The sequence below is a fragment of the Phalangium opilio genome, unplaced genomic scaffold, assembly GCF_054372755.1.
Source record: "Phalangium opilio isolate 3A_F unplaced genomic scaffold, DU_Popi_V2 ptg000013l_1, whole genome shotgun sequence".
NCBI classification, from domain to species: Eukaryota; Metazoa; Arthropoda; class Arachnida; order Opiliones; family Phalangiidae; genus Phalangium; species Phalangium opilio.
Window position 1 is genome coordinate 7813067 of NW_028324148.1, and position 15341 is coordinate 7828407.

Consider the following 15341-nt stretch of genomic DNA (forward strand, 5'->3'; position numbering starts at 1 on the left):
CACTCTGTTCGACTCGCCGTCGAGTTAACCGGGAAGCCCGGAAGGCGAATTTGCGGTATCGTTCGGTAGGCGTTATAAAATATTCAACGTTTTAAAGCTCAAGTTTCGAAATTTTTTGAGACATTTACCAAGTCTTCAACTAAATATTATAACATTTTCTTTAAATTTCAACATAAATATAGCTCTGAGAATAAAATTAGACACGAAAACTACACTAAGCCTTGGTTAGATATCATCGGCTGAGGCCGAGCGGCGCATCTCGAGCCGCCGGCGGCCGGGCTTGCCGTAACGGCGAGAACAGAAAAATACCTCGTTAAAAAACAGATGCACAACGGTTTTTAAATTTGACGCATGCGCGCGGACACCGCGTTGAGTCCCCGAGTCAGCGCCAGAGAGAGACGATTTTAGCCACGAATCTAACGAACGCGCCTATACTCCCTCTAACGTTCCTTACTCCCTGGTTGTACCGGGACTGTACTAATTAATTATATTCACATCATAGAGTGTGGGTTCGTATTTACAATAAATTTCTAATTTTCGTTAAGAAGAAGATTTGAAGTAATATAAAATGTACAGATTTTGCTGATATACCATATAAAGAAACAGCTAGGTAATTTGTATTTGGGAGTAATTCGATTGCATATGGCATAGTGATGTATTAAAATTTATGCGGTAAAGCGACGTTTATTGAGGAAATTTTCAGTAATGACAATGACTACTGTTCCTGTCATCAGAATGAAAAGTAAGTAGAAAGGCGGGATGACGCTACTGAGGTCCAAGTTATCCATGCTTTTCAACGGTTTCTTCCACGTGACGTATTCAATGAGACGATGCATCTCCAAATCCAAATACTTGAACACTTGCGTTTCGAATACCGGTAAGATACTGAAATAGAACATTCGTCAAACCTGTTTAATTGATGACAAAAGTCATACCAACATCAGTTCAATATTTTCGTGCACTTGTGGATTGCTCTTCAACCAAGTGGTGTTCAAAATTATGTGTAAGTAGTCGAAGCCAACTTCTTGTTGCGAAAAGTAGAGTCCTCCTTTGTTCAAGAAGATGTCTAGACTTTCAGTATCAGCGATCATAAGTTCTCCCAAAATCCAAAGAAAATAGATGTCTGATACAATCAATGCTTTTTCTCCGGAAAGAATGGCATTGTATCCTTCAACAGAAAAGTATTCTCCCGCATTGACGTAGAGATTCTCTTCATCGAAAGTGTCTAGCCATTCCTGAACAACTGGATCCTGAGCTCCCTAAAATACGCCCCAATGACGTTCGCGGAATGTCTAAAGATTTTAGGAATAAATAGGCTATTTACCAAATATTTCAGATAGTCAAGAGTTGGGCTTCCTTCGAGCACTAAAGGTGGAATTCCCGATTTGATCAAGTCTGAAAGGGAGTCGATGAACTTGTAACTTTCCGTCGTAAACTCCGTACGCAAGTAACAACCCAAGAAAAATAGAATGACAGTCACTCCGATAAGCCACGACGATACTAGCAGACGTGAAGTAATGTGGGGCAAAACGGAGGGAATTGCTACAGCACATAATTATTTTTCAGTAAAGCACTAACCATATTTTGTATTGGGGACACAATCTCGTCATGAATACGAAGCTGGTTAACGCTACGATTTGACATGTGACGAACTAGGCCCATGCAAGTCGATTTTTACGTGGGGAAATATCCAGTTTCATAGAGGAAATATTTTTACCCTTTGTGTGTACGAGGTGGCGCTTTAATGACCGTTGCGACCGGCGTCTTACATAAATTATCGATGACATTTTAGGGGCCAATTATAAAACTTTTATGAAAGAGAAAGGTTTCACCTTTAAATTAACGTAATTTTTTAGGGGCTATTCACTTTTTATTGAATCCATTGGTTAGATTGTATGGACAAAAAAGTAATTATGAGATTTTAACATCGTTGTTTTTTTAGTAAAACAAAACTTCTTGAAGTTGCTAATTCACAGTTTTCATATACCATTAGAGGATTTTTTACCCCTTCAAAACCTTTCATTTTTTTAACCTTAACATTTTTATCCTTTACTTCTTTGGAATGATTGTTTAATAAAGGTCTTCGGAAATTTTCAAAAACATTTTATAACTATCCGCGACCTCGGCTTCACCTCTCTACGTCCAGTCTTGGAAATAGCACAGGTCCACAGGTCAAAAACCAGTTTATTAATTGCTCGGACCAGTTTTTTTATTCAAAATCCGGGGGTTACTGGTCCTGTGGACCAGTTTATTAATTGAGAATTTTTATGAAAATTCTGGAGGGACCAGTTTAAAATTTCTAGTCATTACAAATTTCTACTCCATGGATATAGTCTCCTAGCCTTGAGATTTTATAATTCTTGCCTTCCTTGCTACAACCACAGCCCACTCGATCACGCTTTGGCTTCACACGCTATAGATAGGTAAAAGCGCGTGTTGGTAATTTTGGGATTTTTCGCTCGAAAAATCCAAGGAGCCAGCTTTTAACATGACCGGCTATGGGAGGAACTCAGGAACACCGTTATTTTGCCCTAATTTTGAAACTACTGGTGCAAACCTCTTGAAATTTTAAAGAGATGTGAAAAAACAACGTTTGCTATGTTTTGGAAATTTTAAAAAGTTTCCCTTCTATAGTTTTTTTGTATAAATATTAGAACGAAAATTAGCCCTAATTAAAGGGCTTGGTCTTGGAACGGTTTAATAAGTTTCTTCCGTTTCACTTGTTCGAATCTCTTGAAATTTTAGTGAGAGGCACATTGAACGGTTTTAAGTTATGATGCTAAGTTTCAAAGTTTTCAAAGAAACAATTCACTTCCAAAAAATTCATTAAAATTGAGCTTGTGCATAATCCTACAACCTATTTAGTCGCTTAGGGAAATTTTAGGAAAAGGACTATTCGCTTTATAAGTTCGAAATTTTCCACGATAATTTAAAACCTTTCAATATGCCTTTCACTAAAAGTTCAAGAGACTGGAACCAGTGATACTGAAGGAAACAAATTTAAACTGTTTGAGACTAAGCCATTAAATTATGGTTAATTTTCGTTTTAATGTTGTTACAAAAAGCTTTGTAAGAGAAAAACTTTGCACAAAAATACCAAACATTATTTTGCAAATCTCATATAAATTTCAAGAGATTTCAACCAGTATTTTCAAAATTAGGACCAAAAAACGGTGTTCCCCCCAATGACGGAAATGTTAAGAGTTAACTCTGATTTTTGACATAATTTTGCATCTATAGCCCGATCGAATGGGCTGTGCGTCAACGAAATACTCCCTTAATTTTTCAATAGGATTAGTAAAAAATAAGTTAAGTTTAATATTGTAGACGCTGGGGGTCACTGGTCCCGAGGACTAGTTTCAAAAAAATCCTTATTTCCAAGACTGTCTACGTCTATACCTTGCCCTAATATTGTAGCAGTCGACGGGGTCATGAGGCTGAACTTGTTTATTTTACGGTGCTGAAAGCGCCACCAAGCGGGAAAACACGGCGAACTAAATTAGTCAAAAAAATATTCTCGCTTCGCTAAATGCATGGGCCTAGATATCTCGGAGGCTCCGTTTCAAATATTAACTTCAACCAACAAAAAATATACCTATAAGAAGGCTTAAACTTGCCAGACATTGGCTTCTACTCCTACACCGGTGTGAGTATACAAGTAAGCCCCACCCCTTTCATATCTGATATTGCTCTGTGCTTTCCCATTGGATTCCGTGGGGATAGGTCATTCAGACGCGAATGACGTATACGGAATAGATAAAAAAATTCGAGCAAAGTAAACAGAAATTGCAGGCTGCTCCAGGTACTGAATCGGTACGCGAATTGATTTTAATTGCTATTAACAAGCTAGTTAAAGATTTTGAACCTAACGTTCTGGATTTGGATTATGTGTCCAACCGTTCTATAATTATTTCTAAATACAATCAAGTGTACTATATTTATGATTTCGTGAGTTCCAAAAACCAAACCAATTCTTATCGAAAAAGTAAAAGAGATAAAATAGTGAAAAACATAGAGTAAGATAAAATATTAAGCGCCGCCTATGTTTCGGCTGCCTCCCACACGTGAAGGGGGATTGCCGACTATCAGTACATGCGAGTACCAGAGACGAATTTAAACCTTCTTATAGGTATATTACTTCTTGCTTCAACATCCTTACGTTCACCGCACAAAAGCGACGCGTTATCCCACATATTATCCAAAGTTTCGATGGTCAGTTTCTTGACAGCTTTCCTGGTGGGCAAAGATTTGTATTTGTTCATTACGATTGAATGAATGACGAGCAAAAGCGAGATAACGACAACGGTTAAAACTATTAGAATAACCACCTAAATGAACCAATAATGAAATTAAACGAAATGGGTGGTAAATGAAGACAATTTTACTTGTATTTCCATATTCAGGAAGGACATGGTAGTTGACACGAATTTCTTCGGGGCGGCGGACACGATGATTGTCCTGGCTGTTTCGTAGGTCGAAGATGGAGTATAAAGTTCTTGTTTGCCCTCGAAAGACGACAGTGGCACATAAAACATCACAGCATGAGCTTTCTAAACCAATTGAGTGAAGTGTTATAAAAAATTGTTCTTTGATACTTAAAATGACCATAGAATTTTGGTATTTATAAATAATGGAACATGTGAAAATTAAGCCCAATAGGCCTTTCCAAAAACCTAAAAGAATCTTGGCTGAATGCTCCTCTGCTAGAGCTCGCCCTAATGTATCTCGTGCAGTTAAATAAATTTTATGGTGGTTCTAAATTTAAAAAAATGGCTTAAATTAAAAGCCTCACGCGCTCAAGTTTATCACCTTAATATGTGCGTGTCAGGACCATTTCAATGAGAATAGTTTTTGAAAAGCCTTTTAAATAAAAGCCGCAAAACTACTTACGTTGAAGAAATTTGGTTCAGTGTATAATTTTTCTAAGTCGAATACGGAAACTTTATGTTCTTCGTAAAGCACCCTAAAATCATAGACAAAATTTTACTCCTATGAGATATTGACATAAATTTACGATTCGCCATACGTTATTTTTATGTTTCTGAAGAAAAGCTTTAGTCATGGAATCATTTTTATAAACTTACGATATCAGTAAATATATTTGATGTGAATCCGAACCAAACATGTATATGTTCTATAGTTTGCTTTTATAAAACACTAGCTGTTACCCGCGGCGTCTCTCGCGTGTAATTAGAACTACCATCAAAAGGATTTAAAGAATGGGTAGATTTAACTGATGACTAATATTTTTGTAGCACCCAGGGAGCGAAGGCACTCGGCGTTGCCCGTCAGCCCGTCGGGACATTTTTTGTTACTTTTCACGCGGACATTATTTCATAAAGAATGGTTTTTAGGTTTTTGGCCGCCATTTAAAAAGATGGCGACAAATCGAACCCGAAAGTCCATTCAGTAAGTCTATAGCATAAAGGAAACCAGTGTACTAAATATTTGTGAAATTGGTTGAAACGCGCGGACTTTGTTGCATAGAGAAGAGTTTTGCATTTCTGGGCACCATTTTTTAAGATGGCGGCGGATTGGAAAAATCTTTCTTAGTACGCGCCTACTACTTATGAGTACCGTTCGTGCAAATTTTTAGTTTTCTAGGGCAAGCGGTTTGGGCTGGGCGTTGATTATCAGTCAGTCAGTCAGTCAGGACTTTGATTTATATAGATATAGATATAAATATGCTCACTTGGTGATTGCAGGAAACAGTGAGGACGTATGGGAAGAAGAGTCGTCCCCCCTTTCAAAATCAGTACTAGTGCTGTGGCTCGATATCAGAGTGCCACACATGCGTAATCGGCGCAACAGAAAGAAAAAAAAATCAAATGTTTTTTTTATACGTTTCGGTCAGTATTACAGCCGAGGCTTGAAAGATTTTACTGCATGCTTACAGAGCCTCAGTAAATTAACCTTAGCTTAAGCTACAGTTACCATGCTGATCTCTGGTATTTTCTTATAAACCCTTTTCAAATTTTCTTCTTAATGGATCACGTGAGGTCTGACTCCTCGGCTATGCCCCGAAGTAAGTGCGCGTGAGAGCAATATCGGGCTGTGCATTATTAGTTACTTCCCCTCTTCTATATTTGACTCTCATACGTCCTCACTGCGGGTAAGTACGTACGATCATAGGCATTATCAGGAGTCCATCACACCCGGAGTTCTAAAGTAAGGCTTTCCCCCGTACCCTCTTCAGCCCCTAGGACAGCAAGACAACGGGATGTTTCTTTTTTGCTTTTGAATTTTGGCGAACATTAGGAAGCCTATAAACGGAAATTCTCCAGAACGCAGCGCAGAGGCCAGCGTGAATATTATGGTTAGGAACCCGATATTTAAACCTTTTTTTTGTCGTTTTTGATAAGATCGTAAATTTTTGAAGGATATTATTTTACTCCGTTAAATGAGTCATAGGAAAACATGCAAAATAATTCAGGGGCGTGCCAACATGAGGCAAAATTTTGCACTGGAGCGGGGGCAAAATGGCTGCCTAATATTAAAGTCCCATAGAGTTCAAAATTTGAGCGGGGGCCTTCGCCCCGGCTGCCCCCGTAGTTGGCACGCCCTTGCAAAATATTGATAAATCAAGGGCGACCATTAACTGAAAACTGATACCAATCCAAATATTATTTTAGGTACGTGAAAAAACAGAGCACTTGAAGGACTCTCCCACCAAACCTTCTTCTACCCTTTTATACCTTCTTTGAGGTAGTGACTGACAAGAGGAAACGGTAGAAGTGGGAACGTTTTGATTGGACAATAAAACTACTTGACGTCACCCCGTTTGCGAAAAACAGCCCTCGCAAAACGGCTTGAACCAGAGAGAATTTATAATAGGGAGTGAAGCTCTTGCCTTTGACAGTGCTAAATACAATGTAGCTCAAACAAGTATGCTGCGACGCTAAAACTGCCCAGGAAAATTTCCGGTCACATGACACTCCTTTAATTTTAAAGTTTGCCCTCAATCACTGTTGGCTGTACAATTACCCCATAAGGGTTCGAGTGCGACTGGCGCCATTTGAAGTTATTTTAGTCAGACCGTTCCCTTTCCCTAAAAACGGTAGTGTCCATCTCCCCTAGAGACCCTCCCACAACATTCTAGACCCACCCTAGAGGGAGGGCCTCAAAAAATTATACAGGAAATAGACCTGGCCAGTTTTGTTGATCACGTGATTTTTGAGCTACATAATATTCCTCAGTTTCCACTCCCTATTATAAAATCTCTCTGCTTGAACGGAGAAAAAGTATTTTCCCCAAAGTAGTCGTAAAACTGAGGGGTGGGTTGCCATAAAATTTCCACACTGAAGACGTTACATCTCAGTACTTCGAGTCGGGTTATGGACTTCTGATTCCACGAATCCAAACTTTAATTCCATTAATCGATAATAAACAAATTACTTCGTGTTTAAGGCTCGATTTATATAATCTGCCGTGATTTGATATTGCTTCAGTCTGTTTTCAAATCCCCATGTTTCCTGACAAGAAAAGAAAATGTAATTTCACCTCCAACTGCGCAATTTAAACACTCACCCTTACTGTCGACATGTTCCATGGGGTCTCTTGGGTGTATCTATAATCATTGATTTGTTTTTCAAATCGACGATAATTTTTTTTATTTAAAATGCAAATTGTACCTATATTTAAAATATCGATCTTTTCCCTGAAATTCAAATTCTTTCATTGCCATTTTAAGGATACGACGTGAAACCTAAGAAGAAGAAAGTCGGTAAGAAATTGCTTAATTTTGAGTTTATAAAATTTCCCTCAAAGAAACTAGAGTACTCTGAGAGAGAGGTAATATTAAATATACCGAAATTTATTTACAAGTGCTTGTACTTGTATTGCCTGGTTCATGGTTTAACTACTCAATTAAGTTACCACAGATTGGAAACATATTTGCAAGTGCTTATACTTGTACTTGTATTGTCTGGTTCATGATTTAACTACGCAATTAAATATACACAAATACGGAAATTTTTTACAAGTGCTTTTACTTGTACTTGTATTGCCTGCCCAATAAAATAACCACAAACTGGGGTAAAATCTCGATTTTCTAGTCTCCCTAGATTTTAACTTTCATGAAAATAGCACAAAATATTCTCCTTAATATATGCAATCAAATAGGGTATGCTTCATTGATGGAAAATTGATGATTGATGTATAAATTTCTCGATTCACTTACCACAAATTGGGAAAAAACTTAATAAGCGCTTGTTGTAATTGTACTTTTTGCCTGATTCATGATTAACAACTCAATTAAATTACCCCAATTTGGAAAAATATTAACGGGTTCTAGTACTTGTACTTGTATTGTCTGGTTCATGATTTAACTATGGAATTTAATATACACAAATACGGAAATTTATTTACAAGACCTTGTACTTGTACTTGTATATCCTTGTATATCCTTGTTCAGTTAAATTACCACAAATTGAAAAATATTTACAAGTGCTTGTACTTTTACTTGTATTTGTATTGCCTGGTTCATGATTATTTGTATTGCCTGGTTCATGATTATTTGTATTGCCTGGTTCATGATTATTTGTATTGCCTGGTTCATGATTATTTGTATTGCCTGGTTCATGATTATTTGTATTGCCTGGTTCATGATTATTTGTATTGCCTGGTTCATGATTATTTGTATTGCCTGGTTCATGATTTAACTTCTCAATTAAATTTCCAGAAATTATTAAAAATATTTACAAGTGCTTGTACTTTTATTGCCTGGTTCATGATTTAATTACTGAATTAAATTACCCCAACCTGGAAATATATTTACAGGTTCTTGTACTTGTATTGTCTGGTTCATGATTTGACTGCTCAATTAAATTTCTAGAAATTTGGAAAAAAGTTTACTAGTGCTTGTACTTGTATTGCCTGGTTCATGATTTAACTACTCAATTAAATTTGCAAAAATTATTAAAAAGTGCTTGTACTTGTACCAGAAATCTGCTTGTACTTGTATTGCCCGGTTCCTGATTTAATTACTCAATTAAATTACCCAACCTGAAAATATATTTACAGGTTCTTGTACTTGTACTTGTATTGCTTGGTTCATGATTTAACTACTCAATTAAATTAACCCAAACTGGAAAAGAGCTTGTAGGTAGTTGTAGTTTTAGTTGTATTGCCTTGTTCATGATTTAACTACGCAATTAAATATACACAAATACGGAAATTTATTTACAATTTCCCAGATATATCTTCCTCGACGCACAAATACACGACATATGTAATCAAAATATGTCAATCTATAAGGCGATAATAATTGAACAGAATTAAAAGAATTGTATTCACCTTTATAATATAATTTTGGCATCAGGTATTACTAGACGAGTACGGAGTTTGAAAGTACACCACCACCATATTAACTACGCTTATTTAAAAGCACCGATTTCCAGGCGTCTATATGCGACAATATTTTAACAAGACTATAGGAATTGCACGAATGTAGGACATAGTACCCCCGGTCAAGGTCTTACTGGAACAGAAAAAACGACAATTTCATCAAACATGGTCCTAAATCCCCCGGGGACAAAATACCCCAAAATCTATTTACAAAAAAATTTTCAAAATATTAACCCTCTAAAAGGGATGTCGAAAAGAAAAATTAAAGGATTTTTTAATCGAAATATATCCTAAACTTAAGATCTGTTTCTATGATGGTGTATTTTGGCCAGGGAGTTTGTCCTGATAGTCTGGGATTTAGTAGTTTTTCCGTGATAAAGATAATTGAAGGAAGTTTTATCTACAGAGTGGGGGAAGTTTGTATTTTTTTTATAATGGGCGATTATGACCGGTGGTCTTTTATCATGGGGGTATTTAATCCGTATACCGAATAACAATCGCTTTTAAAAGATTGAAATCAGACTTGCACTGTTCAATATACGTTAGGGCCTATACGGAGTTCGGAAAAACTTACAGCACGACGTTATGGGAATCCGCTTACTTTTAAGCATTTTTCCCGCTCGTTTAAGTAATGCTGCATGGGTTAAAACAAAAGCCAATATAAATTGTTGAGTACCTTTGGTTAAGGGCATAAAGGGTTTAGAAATAGCGTGATTCGTTCTAGAAAGCAAATGGGATTCATTAAGTGTAATTATTGTATATTCAAATCGGCATTAGAAAAGTTGAACATGGAAAAGTGTAATATGCAAAATAACGGTTTTTTTCCTGAATATTTATCCATTCTAAGAATGGATTTTTCTGTAGGCACATTCAAATTACAAATGACTTGTTTGAAATTAAAGTTTGTCAAAGCATTTAGTGTCGCTACGGTAATGGCAATACAACAAGGCACGTTTCATCTGAAGTATATAGAATATTTCCCTTCAAGAGAAGGGTACCACAAAGCGGGGTAATAGTAACATGATTCTTCCTAACATCAGAAAGGTTTGGAGCAAGGTTACGATACCGAATCACATACGCGATAAATAGTTCCCTCATCATTACTCTATTAGCGCTTAAGAATTTTCCAAGGCTTGCTTGTAGATTTTTGTCCCGCGTCATGCCGAGGTCTGTGGGTTGGTTGTTAGGGGTTTAGTAAGAAACAGTTATAGAATTCATCCCAAATGAAATTTCATGAGGAGAGCAACCAAAAAGGGTGAGTCTGGGAAGAATCATGGTACGTAACTAAAGTATTAAGAGGATACTGAGTGTGAGCCTTCTTCTATTATCCCCTTCTGGTTTTATTTAATACTTCTAAAAGTTTCGTCTGGAATACATATTCTTCTACTTGGAATCTTTAAGAGACCATTCTGATTGAAAGTAAGATGAAGGGTTTAAAACTTTGTTAAACGGCCCGTTTCTACTTCTTAGCGTTCATTGGCTATTCACATGTATACAGTAGAACAACCGTCAACCTTTATAAGTTTACTCCTTCAGATTACTCAAAGAAATCATGTTTAATTCGAGTTCGAAGCTTATAGGTCGTGTAGAGCTCGGCATTTTCGATCAATTATCCACTTTATTTTATCTTTATCCATACCCGAAAATTATCCACAGAACTTACATGTTAAATCGTATTATAATCCACAAATTTGTTTATAAATAATCGGTTATCCACCAATTTGTGGATAATTAATCGAAAATGCCGAGCTCTAAGGTCGTGGCACTGACAGCTAGCTACGTCAATATCGCGTTGTTTCCAAGTTCAAATGCATTATGCACAACATCACGGATGACAGTTTCTACGCCTCCTCAAGCAGAAAGGCCCAGAAAATGATATGGTAGAGATTCCAAGTAGAAGTCACTGCATTCTTGGCTTCGTACTGAAACGTAATTTGATTTGGTGAAAGCTTACCGTTTGTTTTTGGTAATCACTCTCATTTAAGCATAATAGGCCAATTAAAGAAAACTTGAACTATGTCCCGTCTCAAAAGAAAATTGGAGTCCTTATGTTTATAGCACAACTTAAGGCAGTACGTAGAGCATGAAATACGTGATCCTCCTTGCCTCTCAGCCAAACCAATCAATATATTTAGAGCTCGGCATTTTCGATCAATTATCCACTTTATTTTATCTTTATCCATACCCGAAAATTATCCATACCCGAAAATTATCCATGCACGGAACTTACATGTTAAATCGTATTATAATCCACAAATTTGTTTATAAATAATCGGTTATCCACCAATTTGTGGATAATTGATCGAAAATGCCGAGCTCTAAATATATTTAAATCCTTCCCCCCCCCCCTCGTTAAGACACAAAACGAATTACATATACTATATTTGATTTACGGAATGTTTGATAACCAATATCCAAAATTAGAGAAGTAATGACGACGGTAATGAACATTGACTGGTTAAATCAGGATTCATGAGTAGGATAAGAACTACTTCTGGTTAAATAATTATAGTGAAATCATTTACGCCTATCAAAATTGCTGGTAATTATAGGTTGTTATCATAATGCATTAATTTTAACTTCTGCAGTTGCTTATCAATAAGAGCAATAATTACATATCTAGGTAAATAAGTTTGTAGGTATTAGGCCTACGCAAGAGAAATGAAATAGTTGTACTCTGCAGAATGGATATGAATTTGAATAAATACTAACGTACTATGGATTCCCAACTGTCCAACTAGCCATGAGAAAGCCAACCAAAAAATATGTGTTACACCCGCGGATGTGAGACGGCTGTAATTCGATGGGAAATTGCTATAGTTCACGTGCGGAAAAGGAACTAGAACTATATCTCTACGAAAAATCCTGAGCGATGGTGCGTTTGAAATTTGGTCCATGAGCAGAGAAGAAAAATTCGAATTTCTCTCTCACTCACATGGTTGGGGGGTGGGGCTGGAAGTCATACTAATACGCTGATAAACGGGTAGGGTGCTAAGTTGTGTTGATTTAGTGTTTAAATCAATAATTTTTTCAAAATTCAATGTTGAGCGGAGTTTATTTTTAGGGAATGTTGGTTTCAATCGTTGCCTACGTTAATCAAGGCCTGTGCGCGGTAGTTTCGAAGGGGGCGACTTTTAAGAAACGCGACTTATTATTTTCTCCCTAATTTACCGCGAGATTTCATTTATAGCTGGACCGAAACGCGCTCGAAAATGAGTATTTAAAATTCTAAGCGCGAGAAAAATGAACATTTCAAATTATTTAAGTCTCAGTCAGGTGAGAGAATTTGGCCGCGCACAGGCCTTGATTAACGTAGGCCATGTTTTAACCTAAGTGTTCAAATTTCGCACCTTTACGTGTATTTTACAGATGATTTAAATTAGATTAAATCTGAAATTGGAATAATAGGTTTGGACGATGGATAAAGAATGCGCTTGAGCAAATTTGTGCTACAGGATAGGCAACTCCCTATCTCTGACGACATCTTATTCTGTATATACTCTGTTCCAGTATCAGTTATCAGCACGCCAAAAGCTAGGTCTCTATGTAACGTAGCTTTGTGCGCTGCCTACGTTAATCAAGGCCTGTGTGCGGTAGTTTCAAAGGGGGCAACTTAAGAAACTTCTTATTCTCTCTATTTTGCCGCGAGATGGTATTATGAGCTGGACCGAAACGCGCGCAAAAATTAATTTTTCAATTCCAAGCGCGAGAAAATTGACATTTCAAATTCCAAGCACGAGAAAATTAACATTTCAAATTCCAAGCGCGAGAAAATTAACATTTCAAATTCCAAGCGCGAGAAAATTAACATTTCAAATTCCAAGCGTGAGAAAATCAACATTTCAAATTCCTTAAGTGCAGCTTGTTGTAAAATTTAGAATCATAAGAAATGTTTGAACTTCGCAATTCAAACCAAATTTTTCATATCGATTAAACTTAATTTCAAATTGGAATACAGATAATAACTTCTAATTTCTGGCCCTTTGTGGGTTTGAAATAGTGTCGCCAAGGATTGTGTATAAATGCAGTTTTTTAAGGTCTGCGAAGCAAAACTGGTTTTTGTATAATATCTGTTCCTTTTTGGGGAGAAACGTTATTTAGGAAATAAATAAGTTCTGGAATTGTCAAATTCAATCGTAACTTACACTTGGAATAGTCGGAAAATACAATGAACTGTATAAATGCACGATCTACTAAATGTTCATTTAAACCGGGTGAAACTAGCTGATAATTATAAAAATTCTCCAGGTATTTCATTGTTTAGGTTTATTAAGACAAAAAGTAGGCCCGAAACATGGATTAACTAACGCTATAGGGATTGTTCACTAACTGGGTTTCCCATGTAATTCTATCGCCGAATTATTCCTTGATTGCCCTCTTCATTCCCCCAATTTATTGGACCAAAACGGATGTAGATATAGCGCCATCTCTCGGCAAAATAAATCGTTTTTGCCCAATTTAGGCAGTATTTCAATTTTGACGTCATAGACCACGTGATATTTGGTCCAATTTTCTTATAACTTCCTGTTAGGGATAGTAACTGCTGCTAGGGGGCGTTTGGAACATGCATGCGTTATCTTTTTGGGGGAACGAACTATCCCTAGCGTTAGTTAATCCATGCCCGAAAGGTCTTTGAAAAATCACGTGACCTTAATTTTACAATATAAAATGGGGAATTTGAGTGCGAGATTTGAATTTAAAACTTTAATAAAATGCAGGGCGTGGTTAAAAAAAATTTTTTTTCAAACCTATACAAAAAGTCAAACTTAACTTTGCACTACGAGAAATGAGATACTACACCTTTTCTGACTTTGCTAGTACTGTAAAGTTGGGTCTAACTCTAAAAAAATTATCCACCGGCGCTGTTGGGGGAGACCGCACTTAGTTCAGGGGGAAAACACCCAGCTCTTTGGCCATAAGTAATGGTGGGCGGGTAAGCAATATGCTAACCATCAGTTGAACCCCCCCCCCCCTTCAACCCAACAGCTCCGGCCAGCCCCTTTAAGCTCCATAGAGACTAACATTATGTTTTCGGATTGAGTATAAATATAAAATCCCTGACGGGATTTTCTAAATAATCTGTCGTCCGAGATTGGGAGTTGCCTATCCTTCAGCGAGAAAACAGATTTCCTCGAGCGCATTCTTTTTCCATGGTCGAACTTGAAAAGGCCAATTTTTGGTTAATTTCAGGTAATTTGTACTTAATTAAGTTAAAAGGGGGAGGATAGATAAGTTAGGTTGATTCAGTTTATGAAAGGGATTTAAATAAATAAATTACTTTAATTGCGACGTTAATTGTAGTTTTCGCATTTTTAATTTTTACCCCACATTTTTTTAGCCGAAAAGTGCGGAAACGAATAACTGACACCCTGCTGACACCAATTTACCCCATTTAGCCGAAGCCGAAGCCGATTAAGCCAAAAGGCATTAAGGGCTTTTTTAAGGCAAGCCATTTAGAATGTGTTAGCAGACGACGCGTAGGAGGATTTTTCCTATTTTAGTATCACAGCCCAGAGCCCACTGCACCACGCTTAGGCTGCACGCGCTGCCCCTCCAACAAAATTTTTCCAGTGTAAAAGCGCGTATCAGGAATTTTCAAATTTTTTGTTCGAAAAAAACAAGGAGTCAGCTTTTAACATGGCAGTCTATACTTTATGGGAGGAACTAATCGTTTTAAAACGAATAGTTCTTTTCCTAAAAATTCCCTGAGTTATTAAATAGGTTGTAATTATGCAGAAACAAAATTTTAATGAATTTTTAGGATACGAACTATTTGTTTTAAAATTTTGGAACTTTGCACGATAATTTTTAACCATTTTATATGTCTCTCACTGAAATCTCAAGAGATTCCAACTAGTGAAACCGAAAAAAACATGCGTTTTGAGGCCAAGCCGCCAATCGGACGAGCTTCTATGGCGCGTTAGCCAAAAGCGTGATCGAGTCGGCTATTATGGGATAAATCAGAAAAAACTTATTTTTGGCAAAATAGTGATTTT

At 36.9% G+C, this 15341-nt stretch overlaps 1 protein-coding gene across 5 annotated transcripts; it reads right to left on the minus strand.

Annotated features, from left to right (window-relative positions):
* Window positions 1–664: 664 nt before the first annotated feature.
* Window positions 665–15236, minus strand: LOC149708781 (uncharacterized). 5 transcript variants are annotated; one of them, XM_089864301.1, is made up of 11 exons: window positions 14624–15236; window positions 9295–9478; window positions 7632–7705; window positions 7528–7567; window positions 7396–7472; window positions 4891–4963; window positions 4386–4550; window positions 4160–4328; window positions 1325–1542; window positions 940–1259; window positions 665–885 (listed from the first exon to the last, which is right to left on the minus strand). In XM_089864301.1, exons 3-11 carry the CDS (start codon window positions 7682–7684, stop codon window positions 666–668), a joined length of 1335 nt encoding a protein of 444 aa, XP_089720427.1. In that variant the 5' UTR covers window positions 7685–7705; window positions 9295–9478; window positions 14624–15236; the 3' UTR covers window position 665. The 5 variants fall into 5 exon arrangements, with proteins under 5 accessions (XP_089720427.1, XP_089720428.1, XP_089720426.1 ...); XM_089864302.1 differs by lacking the exon at window positions 9295–9478 and adding an exon at window positions 12696–12735 and having other exon boundaries at window positions 14624–14693; XM_089864300.1 differs by lacking the exon at window positions 9295–9478.
* Between the last annotated feature and the right edge of the window lie 105 nt (window positions 15237–15341).